The sequence below is a fragment of the Balaenoptera acutorostrata genome, chromosome 17, assembly GCF_949987535.1.
Source record: "Balaenoptera acutorostrata chromosome 17, mBalAcu1.1, whole genome shotgun sequence".
In the NCBI taxonomy this organism is placed as follows: domain Eukaryota; kingdom Metazoa; phylum Chordata; class Mammalia; order Artiodactyla; family Balaenopteridae; genus Balaenoptera; species Balaenoptera acutorostrata.
This window is the reverse complement of record NC_080080.1, coordinates 15,332,009-15,352,953: the sequence shown is the minus strand read 5'-3', so window position 1 is coordinate 15,352,953 and position 20,945 is coordinate 15,332,009. Positions and strand designations below refer to the sequence as shown.

General features: G+C 50.2%; 1 protein-coding gene across 14 annotated transcripts in view; it reads right to left on the bottom strand.

The window, feature by feature from the left end:
- The window catches only part of MTSS1 (MTSS I-BAR domain containing 1), a 166,915-nt gene that overhangs the window by 3,780 nt on the left and 142,190 nt on the right, over positions 1–20,945 (bottom strand). For 3 of the 14 annotated variants that reach the window (XM_007188875.2, XM_007188876.2, XM_057531710.1), the window contains 8 exons: positions 12,393–12,550; positions 11,075–11,182; positions 9,702–9,799; positions 7,198–7,417; positions 3,374–3,493; positions 2,342–2,536; positions 871–1,044; positions 360–522 (listed from right to left, as the gene is read on the bottom strand). In XM_007188875.2, coding sequence (XP_007188937.2) covers positions 360–522; positions 871–1,044; positions 2,342–2,536; positions 3,374–3,493; positions 7,198–7,417; positions 9,702–9,799; positions 11,075–11,182; positions 12,393–12,550 — 1,236 coding nt within the window. The remainder of the gene's footprint in view (positions 1–359; positions 523–870; positions 1,045–2,341; positions 2,537–3,373; positions 3,494–7,197; positions 7,418–9,701; positions 9,800–11,074; positions 11,183–12,392; positions 12,551–20,945) is intronic. The other 11 variants (XM_057531712.1, XM_057531714.1, XM_007188879.2 and 8 more) reach the window with 7 other exon arrangements.

The following is a 20,945-nucleotide window of genomic DNA, read 5'->3' as shown; positions in this document are numbered from 1 at the left end:
TATGTAAAATGGGGATAAATAGACTTATGACATAAACGATTGTGAAGAATAAATGGGAAAATAAAGTGCTTGGTACAAAGTGCCAAACACAAATGATGTTATCATTAACAGCATCTGTCTGCCTTCAAATTGGGACATCCCTGTACCCTGATGGTGAAAAACAGACCAAGTTGTGAAATCTGGCCACTTTCCTGCATGGCAGCGACCTGACAACTACAGACGAGCCCTCCAGAGCATTCCAAGATGCTCTACTGTGGCTGGACGGACTCCCGCACGTCTACCTCCTCCCAGCGGGAAGGGCCCCCTTCCTCACCTGGCACTGCTCAGGAAGCCCGGCTGGAAAGCTCAGGCTCTCCTACCTTGGGAGGGGATGGTGTCCTCGGAACAGCAGGGAGTGGTGGTCTGGGTGCTGTAGCCGCTGGAGCACTGAAGCGAGTCCCGGCTGCTCCTCTGGGTATCAAGCTGGAGGCCCCGAGACAGGGCCAGGGCCAGTTCCTCACAAGCCTCCATCTCCTCTCCAGGCTGCAGGTGGGAGGAGAGAGACAGATGAGCCACCGGGGCCGTGAGTCCCCTGATACCCCCAGAGCCTTTCTGCACTCCTCGTCCAGTGGGGGCCTCAACAGGACTCCTATTTTGCTCCCGTGACCGCCACTGTCTGTGGACCCAGGGGGCTGCCAACTTGCTTGGACCCTACCCAGGCTCTAGAAAGTTCTAGAGTCTAATTCCCATACAAGGCCTTCCCTGGGGGCCTTCTAAATGCTGTAGCAGGGAGTAGGGGGAAGGGGCTCGGATCCCTCCAGTTGCTGGCCAGCATGTGGCCCCCGCCAGGTCCCGAGGGGCCCAGCCAGCTGTAGAGAACAAGAGCGTCACCCTGGTGGCGGCCGACACGGTCATGCTCCGCGGCCTCTGAGCCTCCTCGGCGGCGGCGGGCGCGCCTCCCGCTGCGACGGGGCCTCCACCGCTGGGGTCTGGCTCTCGCTTGTCTTTGCGGCGCTGAAGGGTATTCACCAGAGGCTGATCGTAAGGTCCTGGCTTGGCCCAGTCCTAAGTGGAACAAGTGTGGTCAGGCGCCAGGGCCTCTGCCTCCACCGGGAGAGGCCACAGAAGCCTCCAGACAGCTGCCCGCCCACAGAAGGTAGCTGGTCCCTCGGGGGAAGCTCAGGCTGGGACAGGCCAGCAGCCCCTCCTCTGCCCTCACCCGGCACTAGAGGAAGGGAGCAGAAAATCCTCTGGGGGTCCCCTGGGTACCTCCCCTTTCCTCACATCCGCCCGAAGGCTGAAAACCCGCAACAACGGGGCAGGTAGCCTGAGGGAGGCTCTTAGTTACAGCCATCAAACAACCGACCAACTGCCTACGGTGTCTGAAGGCACCGGCCAGTGGAGAGCACATCCCCAGGGACCAGGCCCTCCCCTCCCATGTCTGGGGGCCCCCTGCGGGGCCTAGCGGCTCAAACGACCTCACTCGCCTAGAGTGGCCACCAGGGGGCGCTAAAGGGACGTCAGCCACTCTCCCTGAGGCTGGACCTCACTTCCGGGAACCCGCCCCAGAGGGCGCTTCAGGATGTGCTCTCTGAGGTCCTCACAGAGGAAGGGAAGGCTCCTGGGCCAGAAGAAAGATTCTGAGGGGTCTGAGGGGTCCGCACCACTTGTGAGGGAGGAAGTCAAGGCCTGCTCGCAGTGGCGGGCCGCCTAGGGGCCTACTATTCAAATTAGGGACCTCCTCTCCAAATAAAGGTAGAATATCCTCCTGGCATCAATCGGACTTGCTAGGAAATAATACAAAAACTTTTCGTTTTTATATTAAAGCAAACATGTTTTACTATAAACAATTAAGACTAAAAATAAAGCCTGCAGGTACTTTTAAGATAAAGCATAAGAAGCCACACCACATTTTGGGGCATGGTTCTGTTACCATGGCCCCGTAAGGGTTCAAGGGAACAGTCTGGGCAACATGGCCGAGGAGGACAGCCCCTCCCTGGTAACAGTGACACCCTCAGGAAACCCCCAGGAGGGCAGAACTTGGACTTACAACTTGGGACCGACATCCCTGCAATGCCGCATCTGGGTCTACTGGGGTCTAATGGGGCTTAACTGGTGTCTCCTAAAGGGAGCTCCTCCAATCTCAGCTCCACGTGGACATTCCTATCTCAGCGCCGCCTGCTGGTTCCCGGTTCTCCCCGGTGGGGATTTACTTAGGGAGGAGGTGTTATGGGGAAGAAGGCAGAGTGTGAGAGGAAAGGGGTGGGGGGGGGGGGGTGGGAATCGTGGGGCAGCAGAGGGGTGAGCACAGAGGCAATGAGGGACGGGGGAGAGGGCGAGAGGAGGGCGGAGAGACACAAACCTTCCAGCTAGGGATCTGAGATGACGGGAACATGCCGGGCCCAATGGTGTAATAATGAGCGTAGTCTGGAAGGTGGGCAGAGGTGACCCGAGGGAGCAGGCGGGAGGCGGGCAGGCAATGAGGGAAAAGGCTCGCCCCTACGGGCCCCACATGGGACTCACTTGATAAACTATAGTGAGAAAACCCGTTAGACAACTGGAAACAAACAAAAAAAGGGAGGAAAAAAGGGAAAAAAAAATTAATATAACAGGATGAGTGTGGAGATACAAGATGGCATTGACATTCAAGGGACGGGGGAGATCTGAATATTTGCAAATAAAACAAACATCGGGGCTCTGCCACTCATGGATGGTCCAGGATGCGAGAGAAAAGCGCTACGGTGCAAACAATGCCCGCGTATTTGACACCAAGTAAGTATTCAGTTGGGGAAATATTTTATCTACATTTTAGAATAGTTTGGAAATGATCAGTGTCCCTAATGTGTGGTGCTCTCAATGGTTTTCGCTTATTTCACTAATAATTTCATAGTGATGGTGATTCGCTCATCTCATTGTGCAAATTTTTAAATTCAAAAGTGTCAACTGAAAGCTGTTCATTCCAGGTTTCCAAAATCATCACGGTTCAGGAGCAGATTCCAAATCAGGGTGAAGGGTGGGGTGATTGCAACTAAAAGGCAGGAAAGCACCCAGCCTCTGACGCAGTGAAGTGTCACATCCAAGGGCACGGTGAAGAGGAGGCCATGGTGGGTGGGGTGCAGGGGAGGGGAAGGGGGGAAGATGGATAACCATCCACATCCTGGGAAGAAGCCTTCACACCTCCGAGTTCCCCATACCCCTTCCTCTCCCTCCGGACGACCGCAAAGTCATTGCTCAGGGCCAGGCACCCATTCTGGAAAAAGCCCTCAGTCCTGTCCCTCCCTCTGTCCCCAAGAGGGGCCACTCTTGGTGGAGATTTTGAGTTTCCAGGTTCCTGCGGCTGTGCGGGGAGCAGCTGGCAGGGGATGGGGGAGAGGCTGGGACCCCAGCCGGTCACCTTCTCCGTGGACGCCCAGGCGCCCATGGTGGAGCCTGAGCTGACCGAGGTGGGCGAGCTGCACTCGCTCACTGACTGGCAGGTTTCCGAGGCTTCAGAGGAGGCCGAGCTGGACGAGTTCTGCAGCAGGGGAGGGACCACACGAGGGGACCACACGCCACCAAAAAAGAACGGTCATAAAAAATAAAAAGATGGGGGGGCAGGAGGGGAGAAGGGCACGCACAGAGAGACAGACAAGTATACAGAAGAGGGAAGGATGAGAGAAGCAGAGGGTTAGGGTTATTTTTTCCCCCAAAGCTGCACCCACACAGAGGCTTCCAAGCCCTGGAGAGGAAGCATGAGACCCAGCGAGCCCCAGACCTGCCGGACTGCAAGGCCCCCAGAGCCCCGCCATCCGTGTGTGCGCCTGGCACAGGGGAGTGTGGTCAAGGTGCTGGACTCCCTGTGTTCTCTAGTGCCATAGGCCCAGGGCCCAAGGGATGCCATGACTTTTACATCTTTCAGGTGTCCAGGCGTTATTGCAAGAGGACTGACCCCCAACTTGGGTTTTTTGCTCCATGTCTGCCTAGAATGGCTCTAATTCCTGGACTCTCTCCCTTCGTCCCATGCAACCTCTGGATGTGGGTGGCTTCCAGCTATGAAGCTGCATCTTCACAAGACATGATTTTAGGTCTCTCTGCCTGGGGAGTGATTTTGAGGTTTGAGGCATTGACGTCCAGTGGTTAGGGCAATGTTTCCAGTGGCCGTCGTAGGGAGAGATGAAGCATCCTGGCGAGATCTGGGACATCACAGAAAGGAAGTCTGGCTTGCGAAAACATCTCTTCAGCCTGATTTTATTAAACCTCCAGTCCCTGCCAGTCTCCCGGTGTGGGCCAGGGAACCTGCTTCCAGCTCCTAACCTTCGGCAGAGGCAGAGACTGCCCGTTAGTTCACCACTACCTCGCGACGTTCTGGTCCTGTCCTGGCATGTGGCAGGTGTTTAAAAGTGCTGAATGGATGAGTGACAATGACCATCTCTTCCATGTAACTGGGTCCCCCAGGATAGTACTTCGGGCCCACCCAGGTATCTGCTTTAAGTTTTCTTCACTGTTAACTGCAGTCTCATCCCATTTGTATAAGGAAGTCTGCGCCTTCTCTACTATTTCCCTGGAAGTGTCCCTGTATTCACTGGCAAGGAGGCCAGATCCGTGTTTCTGTCCACCCCTTTCACCCGCCAAAGAAAGGTTCCTACAAAAGGACAGATCTTTAGCCTCCCATCCTGCAAGAGCAAGGAACTGAAAAGGCATTTCACAATGCATGCAGCTCCGAGGAGCCCAAGCAAGGCCAGGCCCCATGGTGGAGGTTCTGGCCACTTCCCCAGCTCGGTGTCTGGTTAACCGTCCAGGATCTGAAGTCTGAAGGTTTAGATTGAAGTCTTTTTTTCTGCCACTTCCCAGTCAAGGAACCATGGGCTTAATCTCTCCAAACTTCAATTTTCCTTCATCTTTAGAATAGGGATCAATAATATCTATCAGATGAAGATTAAATGAGATCTTGTGTTTGTGCATCTATGTATATAGTGCTTAATCAACTATAAATAAAAATCAGTTATCACTGTAATTTACCAGGACTATTTATCTTGGTTCCTGTAACTCAAATATGTTCAATTTGAAAAAAGAACCAGTAAATCACCCCAGGACTGCAGGTTCATATTTCTTTTGACTTCTACGCATTTTTTTCCTGAAGAACTCCTTGGCTTGATGGAGTGAACGGTTCTAGGCAGGAGCCTAGCTGCACACATGGTCCCTCACCCCTAGGCACACATGGCACAGTTTGAAAAGAGCAGAGTGGAGGAAAACGGGAGAATTCTGAACACATCCTTCCACGTGGCATTCATTTACAGCTGTGTACCTGAGGGATCTCCCCCTTTCGGATGTTTGCTCCCTTCCTCCCACCCAAATTAAGGTAACACTACTTCCTCCAGGAGATTGTACCCTCTGGCCTGTGTGATGTGTACAATTTCCTTAAATCTCCCCTCTGCCTTAAAGGCAGCTGTAATGCCTTTTTAAAAAAATAGAATTCTCCATTAAATTTTGCAGTATCCCTGAGTTTATTAAAACTACCCTGGAGTTGCTAGTCAAGCATATCTTGGGTACCGGCTTTCAGATTTCAGTAAATCCCAACAAGCTACCTTCTGCTTCCCTCGATGTTACTGGAGACAGAAAGCCCACTTCATTCAGCCTGATCCACACACGCACAGCAAGGCTGGAGCACACAGCTTCTTTTTTTTAGAAAGGAGTGTCAGTGCGCAACACTTTGTTAATGTGTCAGTTGTTAAAAACACACACAGGATGACGCTGCACATTAGAAAAGCCTTTGAGGGATTGCAAATCCCTGCTTCCCCTCTGACCACTCTCACTCTCTGCTTGCAAGATGCGCAGGTGCGGTTGAGCGCCACACATAGTGGGGACGGACAGGGGGCGGGTGTTGACCCCTCAGAGACTGAGCCAAGGCACCCCAAGCGCATCAGGACTTGAAGCTGCAGCTCCTGGCTCCGAGCGTTTCCATCTGAAATTGAGTGTCGACCCCAGGAAGACAGAGCCAGGCCACAGTCCCCGGGGACGGCTGTAAGATGCCAAAAGGAGCACCGGGCTGAGCAGCTCTGGGTTCACCAACGTCAGACGTGCCAGGCGAGTGACCTAGGCTCCCAGAACACCTCAGGTGCTGCTTCTACGTAGAGTGCTCCCCAGAACACTCTGCCAGGGGCACCTTATGGCCAGGGCGGTACAGAAAGGGTGCTGGACCAGTTGCCAGGAACCCTGGTTCCAGATCCCCAACCTGCAGGTCACATAAGTGTGCAACTCGGGCAGATTGCTTTACATCTCTGAGCCTCCGTTTCCACAACAAAACAGGGATAACAACACCCCGCGTGGTTGTTGGCAGGACTACACAGTTAAAACAGGCAGAAGCTCCTAGGATGGTGCCTGGCACACAGGAGACATTCGGTGACTGTCAGGCAAATTGGGTACCTGGGTGAACAAGACAAGCACGTGACCTTCTGAATCCCAAAGGCCGTGGTCAGCCTCGAAATGCACACGACGGGCTCGGAGCCACATGCTCCCCAGCGGACGGTGCTGAGAGGCACCCTGGAGGTTCACGCTTTCCGGTGTCTATAGGTCAGGTCGTGCTGCTTACTAATCTAGAGGCCAACCCACTGGCACAAAAAGCGGACAGAGGGGAGCAGGTGAAGGGTGTTCCGATGCCCGGCTCCTGCCTTCGGCTCTGGCTGGACCCACTGGGCTGGGCGCCTAGCGCCATCCAACCCAACTGTGGTCAAAGAGACTCAACACCTCCCCTTCTCCCAGGAGCAAGGTGCCAACAGAATTACCTGCGTGGGCTCTGAAGATGCTTTCTCATTCTCAACACAAATCGATAAAAGGAAGCTGAGAGTGCCAGGGGAGGTCTCCAAGGCACTGTTCAATGACAGAATCTCCGCCCCCATTGGCAAATGCCCATTAATTACTACATCACGCTAAGCCGGGCACTTACAGGGACGCCAGGGAGTGGCCAAACCTCTTTGAGTCCGTGTACGTGTGAAAACTCCCCAAATCAATGCAGTGACTCAACCATCACCGGCATGATGATCGTAAGCTTCAATCTCCCCCCCCCACTTACGGTATCTCTCCCTTTAGGGGAGCAGCTCCTCTAGAGATGAGAAATTAAACCAGAGGTTTCCCGTCAGAAGACAGGGGTCTGTCCAAGCTCAGGTCCCTCCCTGGTTCCAGCCACTGAGGGTGGTCCAGGCCCCCGGTGCTGCAGCTGCTCCAGGAGCCAAGCGCCCTTACCTGGTTGGGGGCCTCCGGCGGCATGGGGGACGGCGACTTGGACTGGAAGGCGTCCTGGGAGATGAACCCTGAGTCATGGGAGGACACACTGGACAGCCTCACGGGCGCCTGCTGGGCCAGGCTGGAGCCGCGGTAGCGGTAGTGGGAGCTGGGCGAGTGCGAGTGGGAGCCGTGGGAGCCGCTGGACCGCGAGTCGCTGCTGTTGACACTGTTCAGGCTGCTGCGGGGGCAGCGGGGGAAGGGGGACAGACGACAGGGGAGAACGACATCACGCAATCAGCCCCCTGCCCCAAGAAGCAGTGCAAACGGCGAGCCATGTTTTCGAAACACCCAATCATGAAGCTAGTAAACAAAACGTTTTTTTCCCCTGAGCAAGGGGGGAACACCAGCCACAGAGACTCAGTTCTCCGACGGCACAACGAGGCGTCCTTAGGATGGAGGCCCGTGATTCAAAAGCTCTGCTCTGTCACCTACCACCAAAGCCAGGGGACCTGATGTCCACGGCATGAAAAGGGCTCATCTCACCTGCTCGTAAAAACTGTGACCCTGAAGCCAAAACCGCTAAGGCTTCAGCATGACCCGGTTGGAACACCCACGTGTCTCCTTTCGATGGACCATCTGGGTCCAGGAGACCAAAGTCAACCCGGCCAACCATCACTCGGCACCCAGAGACTCCTCAAGGAGTCCCCCGTACAGAATATCAGCAAATCAACTCTCTTTGTGTCCATGTGTTTTACATTTTATTTACAAAGTTGGTGCTTTAATGAATGGCTTGACCCTGAACACAGGTGTTTCTCTGTTAAAATATCCATGGGCCCAGCAAACAGAACACCAGGCAAGAGGCAAGCAGCTTTCAGGGACTAAAGGTCATCAATCTAAGCTGTTTGCTTCCAGGATGGAACAGTAAACAGGATTTCAGAAAATGACACACGCCCTCTGGTGTTCTGTCTGCGTTCCATTTCCAGTCGTGAGAGACACATCCTACACTCTGTCTAATCACTCAGATTACGAAACCCAGAAAACTGAACAAAGTCTCATGGTCCAAACAAGCAGAGCTGACATACGAGAGCAGCTGTAGAAGCATCAGAAGGCGTGAAATAAACAACCCAGCCTGGGATTAGAATGTTTGTGGTTTCTGCTCCTAAACCCGCAAGAGATTCTTGTCAAATTTTGCAAACTCAGACAGCTAATAAGGTAGTCTAGGGCTGAGTGACTGTTCTCCACCAGAATTACTTGGTGCGAATGTTCCAACAGATATAGGGGAGTGTGCTGGAGGGAAATCACTGGGGACATTTGCCAGGGATAATTATCATGATTTTTTGCTTTTCCCCCAGTCAGCCAGAAGAGGGCATTTGGAGACTGACAACAAAGCTCACTGCAATTCCACTGCAGCAAGCTCAGAACTGGTGTTGTCCATGTGACATGATTTTCTATTGAAACTAAAACTGTAGAAAGAAAAGATACTCATGCAGCTTTGTTTTATACTAATCGAGATAAAGTTTTCTTGGTTACCAAACAAAAACCATCCTCAGTAAAAAACTTAAGTAGATGTGTCATACACACGAACACACACACACAGCCCACAAAGGATGACAAGAAACCAACATCGTCAGGTTGCTGAACGTCAGGATGAGCGTCTTAAGCCTGAACTTCATGCTCCGTGTTCACTGCACAAGCTCAACTATGAAATGAAACACACACACACGTGTAGAGAGATATTACCAGACACAGATTCGGCAGATCCATCCTGCTTTTTACTCTCAAGGCTAATTCACAGGAAGTGGACATTCATTTGGCTTTGAAAAGTCAAAGAAAAAGATTAGCAGGTGAAGTGTACCAAGAAAGGAATGATGCACAAGGATGTTTCCACCCTCACGGGAAGAGAAGAAACTTGGCAGTCAGCAAGCCAAGAATGGTGCTGAACAGAAAACTGCCAGAAAACAGCGTTGCCAATGGCAGAACTATTCCAATGGATTCCCGCTGTGAGTCACTAGGTAACGCTAGTGCTTAACAGAGCAGTGATGGTAGTGGTGGGAGTGGTTAACAGATCAAGAATTCTATTCACTTTATGAAGCCCTGAGACAAAAACTGGGGGCCAAATGAGGGCATGAGCCACTGTGACTGCCTTCACTTGTTCTGGCGACAGCAAGATGAGTCTGCACAAGAATCAACCTCTGTTTGCCCTTTTTTTAGCCCATGTGCTTCTTACTCTGCTAAACAGGAAAATCCAATGCGAATTCATAAGATGGGAAAATCCGTACAACGCACACTGAGCGAGAAAGCTGTGGCCACTAGTCTAAGACCTGATGGGATTTACCTTATGACCCAAAACTAATCCAGAGACTAAAGAGTGAGACCAAAATCATGATGGGATCCTTTCACCTGATCACCATTTCCTGTTTAAAATGAGCCATTTTAGAGCTCAAGACTGGCTCTAATGCTCACATTAGCATAAAGAAAAATGCTGTGTCCCCAAAGCGGTGGCCCAGCCCGGCCTCACTTACCTGCAGACACTTGATTTGCGGGACATGGTGGTGCTGGGGGAAGAGGGTGGAGTCTGGTACGACCAACTGTAATCAGAACCTTTCAAGTCCAAAATCACCTAAGGGGACAGAGCCAGGAGGGTAAGCAAGGTGTTGAGAAGCGAAACGTTATCTGTCCAATCTTAACAGCCATCATAACGTGGAAATTCTGCCATCATCGAGGAGTGGGGATCAAAGAAAAACATGTTGTTAAGATTTTTTTTTTTAATTAAAGAATCATAGTACCAATCCATCAACGTCACAAACCTTTTTCTGAGACAAGCAAAAATATAATTAATGCGGACAGGGGAGGAAAACCATGACATATCCGTCAAAAAAGAAAGAGAAAGATTTACAGTTAGTTACATTAACAATTTATAAGAGCCATTTACACCCAAGGTTAGAATTTGTAGGGTTTTTGCTTACACCACCACATAGACAATAATGGTTTCAGGATGTGTTGATCTTATTACATCTTAGCTACCTGATATTCAATGGTCACTTGTGCCCTGTTTGACCCCTAAAACCTGACAGAATCAAGAGCAAACCAATTCTTTCACAATTACTTCTACATCTGTCTCCCTTACTTGACAAAGAGCTGTTTGAGTATAAGGTCTACCTTCCATTCATACAGTAGGTGCTCAATAAATGTCTACTTACTGAATGAATACCTGCAGGCTGTAGTCTGATAAACACAATTTCATAGGATGGAAAATATAAACTCCCAAATTTGTCTTCCTAGTTGGCTCCCAAGGCAGTGATAAGAACTTTATACAAAAGGCAAAGGCCAGCACATGATTTATCACCTGTTCCCCCAAATATGTCTCTTCCCACTGGATACAGTGTTAATGTCACATGAACCAAATGAATCAACATTTAAAAAGTCACCTTTTTCATAAGATAAGAGAAATCCTCATGCACTACTTACTTAGAATGGGAAAAATTCAGTGAGAATGATTCACAATGATGACCAAGATACATCACTGACATGTCCCTAGGAGAGTTTATTTCTAGAGGGTCGGTGAACACATGGTTAAGAGCATGGGCTCTGGAAATTGACAGCTTGGTTTAAATCCCAGTTCTACCAGTAACTACTGATTAAGTGACTTTATCTCTCAGTGCCTCAAGGGTCCTCCTCTGTAAAATGGGGATAATAGTAGATGAAGTCTATGTAAAGAGCTTAGAGCAGAGCCTGGTACACAGTAGGTGCTGTAAAATGACTAGGGAAGATTATTATGCTTCACAATGTAAAACGTGAATGTTATTTTAAATGAGATATTGCCGCAAGGAACCCTCAGGGCCTTGAACCTTTATCTCTTTGGCTTTCTCTCCCATGCTTACCCCCTGACTCCTACCTGTTCACTTGAGGAGGGCAGTTTGTGAGGGTCCATGGTCAGGCTTTTCAGATCTTCTGATATGGTCTGCAGGTGAGTTATTTCCCCTAGCATTGAGATTTCTTCTTCCTGAAAGTAATTCACAACCTGTTATCATGAGTGATTCACTTTATCATTTTGATCCAACTGTTTTTATTAGGGACACTATCTAACGCTTTCAGCTTTTCAGAAAAGGCATGCAGGGACTGGTACATCTTTGCTGAAGCCATTACCAGCCCTTTTTTGGAGGAAGTGGAGAGGAAAACGAAATCAGCCATAATCATGGAGAGACTTGTGCACCTGGAACGGGGGTGAACGAGCCACAGAAAACACGTGGGCCTTCCTCGAAGTGTCTGGGGGCTGGTGGGCCTGCTAGGGTGGTCCGCCTGCGTGTCCTCACGGGATCCTGCAGCACAGCCCCTTCTGCAGGCCATGACCCGCCCTCCCCACCCCCGAAGTCACTCGGCTTCAGTGGATGACAACCATTTGGAGATATTTTGGTCCAGATCTGATAGCCCTTTGTGACAGCACATGTGTGTTCACTAGAGGTTAACTTCCCCCTTCTTTCTTGTTTTTTCCACCAACTTAATCAATGGCAAGTGAGGCAGGAACGGGGGACTATGGAAGAAACAGTCATTCAACGTTACCAATGTACCAAGCTGCAGCTGTGGGACCAGGGAAGAACGAGTCATGGAAAAGTGCTATGCTCAGGGGAAGAACTCAGATTTGGGCATCTTGCTAGGGCTGAGCAAAGGGAGCTGGGGCACTTCTACCGGCTTCAAGAACACCTACAGCAGAAGTGTTCAAGGCATGTAGCCGATTTACTTAAAAAATAAGTCTGCATTGATTCACTGAGGCTTTTCCCATATTAACCTCACAGTCACTCCTTGGCATTCAGCTTGGTCAGTGGGTCTCAAAATCAGCTGGAGGACTTGTTTAAAACCCAGATGACTGGGTCCTCACCCACAGAGTTGTGGATTCAGTAGGGCTGGGTTGGGCCTGAGCATGTACGTTTCTAACCAGTTCCCAGGTGCTGCGGCTGGCCTGGGGACCACACTTTGAGAACCACTCTACAGGGCCTTCTTGACTTGGGGAGAAAAAGTAAGTGGAACCATCAGTGCTTAGAAGATAGAGTGGGCCGTGCAGCCATCAGCAACTTGCAGACAACTATTCATCCATAAAAATGACTCCACCATCATGATTCCTGACACACCGCAGCTTCTTAATGACTCCAGGATAAATAAGGAGGTTCTCCTCCAAACTGGCAGTTTACGCCTTCTGGAACTTTCCACTGACTCACAATCACGGGCCGCAGCATAGAGATGAAGGTGCAGAACCGGCCACGTTCTTCGATCAAAGCCTTCCGGACTGCCTGCTTTTCTGTTTCTTCCAACAGGAGATACTTATCGTTGACGTCTTGGAGCGCACTGTCCAACTGGGGCTGGATATCACCTCGCCCTGCAAACGAAACAAAGCCCCAAGCTTGGCATGCTGAAACACCAGCTGCTGGAACCAATGCCCTCCTCCCTCAGGTCCTTGCTAGAGTAGAAACCACAATTTTCCAGGACTTTTAAAAAGTATGTATTTATACCCAGAAAGGATTTAAAGAAGCTGTTTTTCTAGGACCAGCCACTTCCAATTTCCAATGCCCAAAGAGCATATTTATCCTGGTTTATTCATGACAAGTAAAATTTCCTGGGGTAACTCGTCCTGACCTGCATTCTGAAGAGGCTAAGGGATGAACAAGGTGAGGGCCTATGGATGTTGCCAAAAATGGGCACAAGCTGGCTTTGTTGGGTTATCCTCAATGAAAGAGCCTCTGTTTAGACAGAAGTTTCTGTCCCGGAATACAAAGGTAGCAAGCATCAGCTCTCTTGGCTCTGGGGGGCCCCTGGGACGCCTTGGCAGTTACTTTAATTCCCTAGTGGAGAGTCCTGAATGCCCTTCCTGTAGAACAAGCCCAGCAGCAGAAAGACCTGCAGTCAGGTCTCTGCTGGTGGAGGACTGAAGGGGGCCTGGGTGCTGAGCCTGGCCCATGCCTGGGCATCATCTGGTCCTGTCCACACAGCCCAGTTACGCAGAGGCACCCATTTCTAGACTTGTCGACAACTCTAGAGCTTGGTGAGGCAACTGTCTTTATAAAGTCTTATTTGAATCCAGCCACGCCCATTCATTTACAGGTTGTCTATACCCGCTCTCGTCACAACTGCCGAGTAAAGTGGTTGTGACGCAGACTGTTTGGACCCTGGACGGAGAAGACTTACAATCTGGCCTTTTACAGAAGTCTGTATAAACATGGGCAAATAGGCACTGTGTCAGAGGGCGTGGCTACTGTAAACCTGATCTGGGGACAAGAAGGGGACTGTCCCCGAGACCAGCGCCTGAGCTTCCACACTGGGCTCCCATGCTCACCTACCACCTGAACCAGAGGAAGAATTTCTAAACTCCTTCAGGACGGAGGCTTGGACTCTCCGAGTCCAGCCCCCAGTGAAATGCCACCTGTGTATACAAGTACTCAGTAGGTGTTTAATAGGTGTATACAACAAGTACTCAATAGATGTTTTAAACAGCATAGTGGAGTGGAGGGGCGGTAGGGGTTATCCAAGCAAACCTGCTCCCAGTTCAGAGGAGGTGGAGACCTAGAGAAGGGGAGGGACTGTCCAGGGCCACTCAGGGGGGCAGGCAGAGTCAGGACAGAGCCCACACCGCCTGACCCTCTGACCCTGGACTCCTCCTCCTCCTCCTCCACTGGGGACTGGACTCCACTCGCCTCCTGGGAAGGGGCCTGATCGGTCACCACGTGCCCCTCCTTAAGAATGCGAATGCCACAGAGCAGGAGTCCCCAACCCCTGGCCTGTCCGAGGCCTGTTAGGAACCGGGCTGCACAGCAGGAGGTGAGCGGTGGGCGAGTGAGGGAAGCTCCATCTGCCGCCCCCCATCACTCCCCATCGCTCACATCACTGCCTGAACCTCCCTCCCCACCCCCGTCCGTGGAAAAATTGTCTTCCATGAAACCGGTCCCTGGTGCCAAAAAGGTTGGGGAGCGCTGCCGTAGAGAACACTAAATGCAATGTGTTATTTGGTTTGAAAAAGTAGAGGGTCAGGGAAAACTGCCTCGTATGTAGGAATATATTCTGTATTTTCTCACAAGCAGATGAGAAAGCTTCATTTGGAAACAGAGGCAGTCAGGCGTCGAGAACATCCAACTAGCAAAAGTCACTGGATTTTTGGCAGGGGTTAAGTCCTAAGTTAGCACAAAAGGGGAATATCATGGGCAGTCAAAGGTCACCCTCGAAACCGCCTTAGATGGCATTCAAGTACAGTCCGTGCTCCGTATGTGGAGACCTCACTAGTCAGGTGAGCACAAACGTATGCTGGGTACAGCAATACACAGTGTTTAATTCCACGCTGGAGGGATTTTATCCAACAATTACATTACGTGAGAATTTGCTCTGAGAAGTTTCGCTGTATTTTCAAGGTGACCCACTCACCCATTCCTCCACTCAGTCATCAGTCACCATCTCCCATCCGCCCCCCCCAACCCACCCATAATTCTACCAGGTCTTCCAGTTTCTCTACCATGGTCACTGTTTCCATTCCTTCTGCCAGAATGCCAGAGAGCCACCCTCACACATTACCTGGCCCCTGAGTCACAGGTTTCACAAGTTTTTGGTAGACAAGACACTTGTCAAAGCATCCTCCCATTCTCCCAGGGGACTTGAAGGGAAGCAAGGGCTCCCTCTTGACACAGGCCTCACGGAGGGTGGGCGGGTGGGTGCACCTCCAGCCCCAAGAGATTGGGAGTTTTCTCTTTTTTTTTTTTTTTTTTTTTTTTTTTGGCCACGCGGCACGCTGCCGTCGGGTATCTTAGTTCCCCGACCAGGGATCGAACCCAGGCCCTCGGCAGTGAAAGCACGGAGCCCTAACCACTGGACCACCAGGGAATTCCCCAGCATTTTAAAATAGAGGAAACTCTGGGAATTCCCTGGAGGTCCAGTGGTTAGGGCTCCATGCTTTCACTGAGGAGGGCCCGGGGTTCGATCCCTGGTCGGGGATCTAACATCCTGCAAGCCCTGCAGTACGGCCAAAAAAAAAGTTTTTTTAAATAAATAAAATGCTGGCTTGCGCAGATGAATCCACATACACCGAACGTGTACATGATACAAGCCCTCTGGTAAGGAAACTCCCTGTGTCTCTGCAGCCTGCCAAACAGCCTGGCCAACCCCGGGCCCCGCAGGTGAGGCCACACGGTTGCGGCTGCTCCGGACGCCTCCTTGTCAGCCTCTCAGCCTCTCCAAGGATGCTCCAGCTAGGGGACCACGGAGGGCTGCGGACCAAGTCGGCGTGCTCTTAACGCCAGAGGAGGGAGGTCTGATGATGGCAGCAATTTCTTTCAATACCAACTTATAACTCTAAGAAATTGGGGAGGTATCTTTACGTCCTTTCACAAGTTATAAGGCACACAGCTATCTGTAATTAATGACACTGACTTTTAAAACTACACTGACATAGGAAAGCAAAGTGACTAGAACCAAGTGTTACCTAATCTGGTAAATATAAACTTAAATTATTCTATGATTAGTCAAGTTATTTTCAATGTGTATTATGTTATAACTAAAGGACTTCCAAATTGTAGTATTCTAAAATAAGTATAATCTATGAAGACTGCTATAATTATAGTGAGTACATTTCCATGTGGGATATATCATAATCTAAAAACACGATGTTTATTTCTTAAATTCACTAATACAACATGTAATTATATTTATAAAAATACTACTGTGGAAGAAATTATTTCATGTCCCTGTTGGATGTACTGGTTTTAAGATAGTCATCTTTCTAGGTCCACAAATTCAGAGTAGTATTGGCACTGACTTAATATACAAAAATCTGTTCATCTCCCTCCCATCAGCAATGTGAGGAGAGCCACTGTCGATGACCTCAGTACAGGTCCTGGCCATGCCAGCTCCCACACGGACTCGACTCTGTCACCTATTTCACCTCTGCTACTGCCACCCTCACTGTGCCATCTTGATCTCTCACCTGGACAGCTCCATCAGCTCCTAATTGGCCACCCTGATTGCATTTGGACCAGCTCGCCCAGAACAGCCCCAAATTCCTTTCAAAATGCAAATCTTATCACTTTTCAGTAGCTCCCATTGCTTTCAAGAAAAGTCTAATGTCCTTAACATGGCCTGTCCCGCAAGGCATGCGTGGGTCAGCTTCTTAGACCACCCTCTGCCTTTCCCCCTTCCCTCCTCTGTCCACTTCCCAGGCGCTTCTCCAGGGTCTGGCTCCACACCTACACATCCACTCTCCCTCCCCACCCGTCTAGCACCTGTTCATCCTGCAGGTCCCGGTTCTTCACGAAAGCCCTCCTTGAACTCTTTCACCAGATTAAATTCTCTTACTTGATTCTCAGAAGTTCCTTATACATAGCCTTCACGACACTCCTCCCAATTCTAATTTTATCTTTATTTCTCCAGTTCTTTGATTGATGGCAGTCTCCCCTACTGATCAGGAAGCCCCACGAGGATAGAAACCACAAATATTTTTGCTCAGTGCTGTACCTTCTCTGTCAGCACACCTGCTCGTAAGGCAGGTACTCAAATATTTGCGAATGAATGAGGCACTGATATAATAGCCTGATCTGAGTTTGCTCCTGGCTCTACCATCATGCCCTTAAATGGCCTAACAATGGAAAATGAGCAAATTCCAGGGCTGCCCATCAGCCAAAAGAAGAGAGGAGGTGCCTTAAACAGGCTTTCCAGACAAAATTCCTGAGCAAAGCATTGCTTGTGACCTTTTCTGGAAAATCTAAGTCAACTCAGTCTCGAGAATTTTTTTTTCCCCTGCCGGTTTCCAGGTCTTGGTTGGATTCATGCTGGAGAACGCCGCTAAACAACAGCCAGCAGCCCCTTACTCCCTGCACAGGGGAAATCAGATGATTATTCTCTTTACAAAAAATGCTCCTGGGGCAAAGCACTATTAATGGGCACCATGTCATGGGCCAAAGCAGCACCCCTAAAGGAGAAAAGAATTTGATTTTTTTTTTAAAGTAGGTAGAGGTCACAAAGCTTTCTGGAATGAAACCAAGATCCCATATTTTCCCAACATTTACACTTTAATTTTCCTTAATCTCCATACACATAAACGTTCAACGCAGGAATTAACACCCCCATTTGGCAGAGGGGGAAACTGAGACTGAGGGAACTAGGGTGGCTTGCAAGTCCCTGAGCTAGGAATAGGTGCAGACATATGCTATCCTCTGTCTTTCTCATTCAGAAGCCCACATTCTTTGTAGCTTCATGCTCACAGCAAACATAAACCCTGGGAACAAGATGGAAGGGGCTAAACGTTCTACATAGTAACAGCCTGATCAAAAAGCCAGTCAAGTGATTAGCGTTACCTGGAACCTCCCAGCTTCTTCCTACACACAGTGCAGCCCATACCTGAGCCTCGTGGCTGAACCAAGCCAGATGCAGGCAAAGGGCTTTCCAACGGGCAAGAACCAACCCAAGACACACTGGGCCAAGCTCACCGTCAGGAACACGTCCGAAGTCCTCTTTTCCCCCAGACAGACGTGTGGAGAAGCCACTAGAATCCCACAAAATGACTTCCATCTGCCCCTGACACACTCATGCAAATACCAAATTTCATCTGAAGATGCCCACTTTTTCATGTTTATACCTTACAAATTAAGATGTCTTACAGTCAGTGGGGATGTCATAGTGTAATCGGCATTTTTTTTTCTTTTTTCATCATTCAGAAAATAATAGTGCATCTTACAACTGATGGCATATGAAGTCAATGGAATACGGGATATAAATACTGAAACATGGGGGTATAGTTTCAGAAATAGACATGCAAGGTGATGCTGGAGATTAGAATTTGGAGTGAAAAATTCTCTTTTTCCACCAAAAGGTGGCTATCCTTATTATCGCTACATATATTATCTTCCACTCTTAATATCGTGCAGCGGTTTTTGATCAATTCCCCAAAGCAAAACCAACCAGAAATCAAAAGAGAGAGAGATTTGATCAGATAAGATTGGAAGCTTTTGGACTTAACCATTTTCTTTTTTTTTTTCTTTTGACTTAAACATTTTCAAACAAACTCAATTTCTGTTATTCTTTCAACAGGCTGTGCCTCAGTTTCCACTCATCTGTTAAATATAAAAAAACAGTACCGGGTTCACATGGTTGTTGTAAGACCAACCAAATGGACTCATTCACTAGAGCATTCAGCACAACGGCCAGCACGTGGTCAGCGCTCGGGAAGTGGCAGGCGCCATCGGCAGTCGCGCAGCATCTCTGAAGTCCTCCTTCTAACCCGGCGCACCGCAGCAGGGGACAGCATGCCTCCGTAACGATAAAATGTGACAAAAACTCTGAAGCGGCGAGGTCCAGTGAATCCATCAGCGTGCCTCGCGAGGGCACAGAAGCTCTGTGCCCACGCCCGCCCCACCTTGCATCCTACGGAGCTCTTCACCTGGGTGCTCAGTGGTTTCCTTAATAATAAGTCAGCAGCTGTAAGTACCGCACTTTCCTGAGTTCTGTGAGTCCTTATAACAAATTGTCAAACCTGAGGGGGTTCACGTGAGAGCCTAAACTTGAGATGGGCTGGGCGGAAGGGTGGGTAGCCTGCGGACGCCACTTGTGGCTGGTGAATCTTGAAGAGGAGGAAGTCTTGTGGGACTGAGTCCTTCGCTAAGCCAACTCCGGATAGTTAGTATCTGAACGGATGTGACTTGCAGGACACCCTGTTGGTGTCAGAGGACTGATGTTAGAACATAAAGGCCTCCGCCATCCTGGGGACGGCTTGAGGACAGAGGCTCCTTCTGCTTCCATGGCTGGCAAGGGGGTGTAGCCCAGAGGAGGCACTTTATATCTACTTCCTGAATGAGCGAAGATGCGCACTTGCCTCACAGGGCTCCTCTGCGGAGGTCACTGGGGATGTATGAATGAAAGAGAGGCGCCGGAAGTGAAGCAACTAACCCCGCGAAAACTGTGAATGGCTTGCAACTCAAGAAGGGCAGGACTACACCCCGGCCGTCCAGTCCTGCACCCGCAACACCGGCTCAGCGTTCTCGGGGTACGTCAAAGCCACGTTGTGCAAGGAATCGATATTTCAAGCACGTCGTCCTTTTCGTCCTCCGGCAAAATTAACACGGAGAAAAGCACTGGGCTCCTGCTGTGCGCTCTCCCTGCCCCCCGAATCCCCCACTGTAAATGCATCTTCCCAGCTTCTACATGCAGCCACAGGGAAGCCAGGCGCTCCAAACCTTGCCAACAGTCTCGTCATGCACAGGGACGTTTCAGGGCATCTGTTTCCGCTCCCGCAATCAGCCATCTGCAGCCAGAGTCACAAGCAAGGCACTTGATGAGCTGCATCGGGGCAAGGCTTTCCCAGAGACCAACTCTGCGAAGGAAGGGAGCTCGTAGCTCTGGGCCTCGGGGGTATCTGTTTGGTCTGTTTTTACCTAGAATTCCCTGGTGTGAAGTATGACGAATGAGTCTCCTGGCCTCCGAGGACTACATGCTTTCACCTCAAAATGCAACAGTCCCTTTCAGGAACTTCTTGGGTTAGATTCCAACATCCCTATTGACTGCAGTTAGGTACAGCGTTCCGAATGCCACCCGGGGTCTAAAAAGTAAAGTTTGACCACCGCTGCTTGTACTAAGATCGAAGGAGTCGGGCTGCCCCTTCGTTATGCTTTTCCCCCATCGGCCCATTAGCACAGGCTGGCAGGGTCGGCTGCATCACCCGCTGACCTCTCCCTTCTCTCTCCTCACTCTGCTGACTGCTTTACCTGGCATTTCTAGGGCCAGAACCTTATGTCAGGCTGTGGTTCTCTAACTCTGACTCATTAAAAAGTCCATTTCACACAGGTTGTCCCATTTAGTAAAACTGTACCCATTCAATTATTTCCTGCATAATTAAATGTGTGCACTCTTATAACACCTTTCCCAAGCCTAGAATGAAGCAGTGACTCAATAATCTTCCCTGCTATGTTATGTGCAGTTGCATCTAAATATCCAGAAAGACCGCTAGGCTACATACAAGTGGTCAAACAACCCCTGGAGGTCTAAGTGATCACCCGTCTGCATTTACAGTCACCCCCTTGACCTCAGAAGGAACTTTTCCAGCTTTAGTTCCAATAGAGAACAAGCATTGGTTTGGGCTCAAAGTACCCTTTTCCCAACCGCACTGGTGTGGCAATCCATCCCCCTCCAGGGATGCCCACTGGAGGTGAGCGGGAAGTGGGGAAGACGCCTGGAATCATGGACCAGCTCTTTTCACCACCTCACGTCAGCCTTCAGAAAGGACCGTTGTTATTTTCGGTTGTCCCTTTGCAGACAGCTGACACGCATCACGGGGAGGTGGTCGGAGAAAACATCCAGAGGAGATTTCTGGGTATCGCTGCCTTCTTCCAGGGCTGGGTCTTGCAACCTAGATTGCCGGCAGTACAGGGCGGGCCACCCTTGGCTCCCTGCTGCCTCCAGGGGCCCAGGAGGTCCTGGGGGCACGACAATTCCTGACCACTCCTGGAGGCACGCCCACGACAGATGGGGTTAACCGCTGAGAGGTTCTCTCTGTGCACGCCACACCACCTTCTGAGCAGTCTGCTTCTTCTCCATCTCCCCTAACTCGGCAGTAGGAACGGAGCAAAGAAGCCTCTGCACTGTGCCAGGCGAGAAAGTCAGCTGACCCATGAACAGATAACCCAGACTTCAGATCTGTAGGTGGGAGTTCCCTCTGGGCAAGAGGGCTCCCAGGGCTACTCCTTTTCAAAAACCAAAAGGGGAGTGGATGGAGGTGGCTGAGACATACTGTTTTCACCACTGAGGCA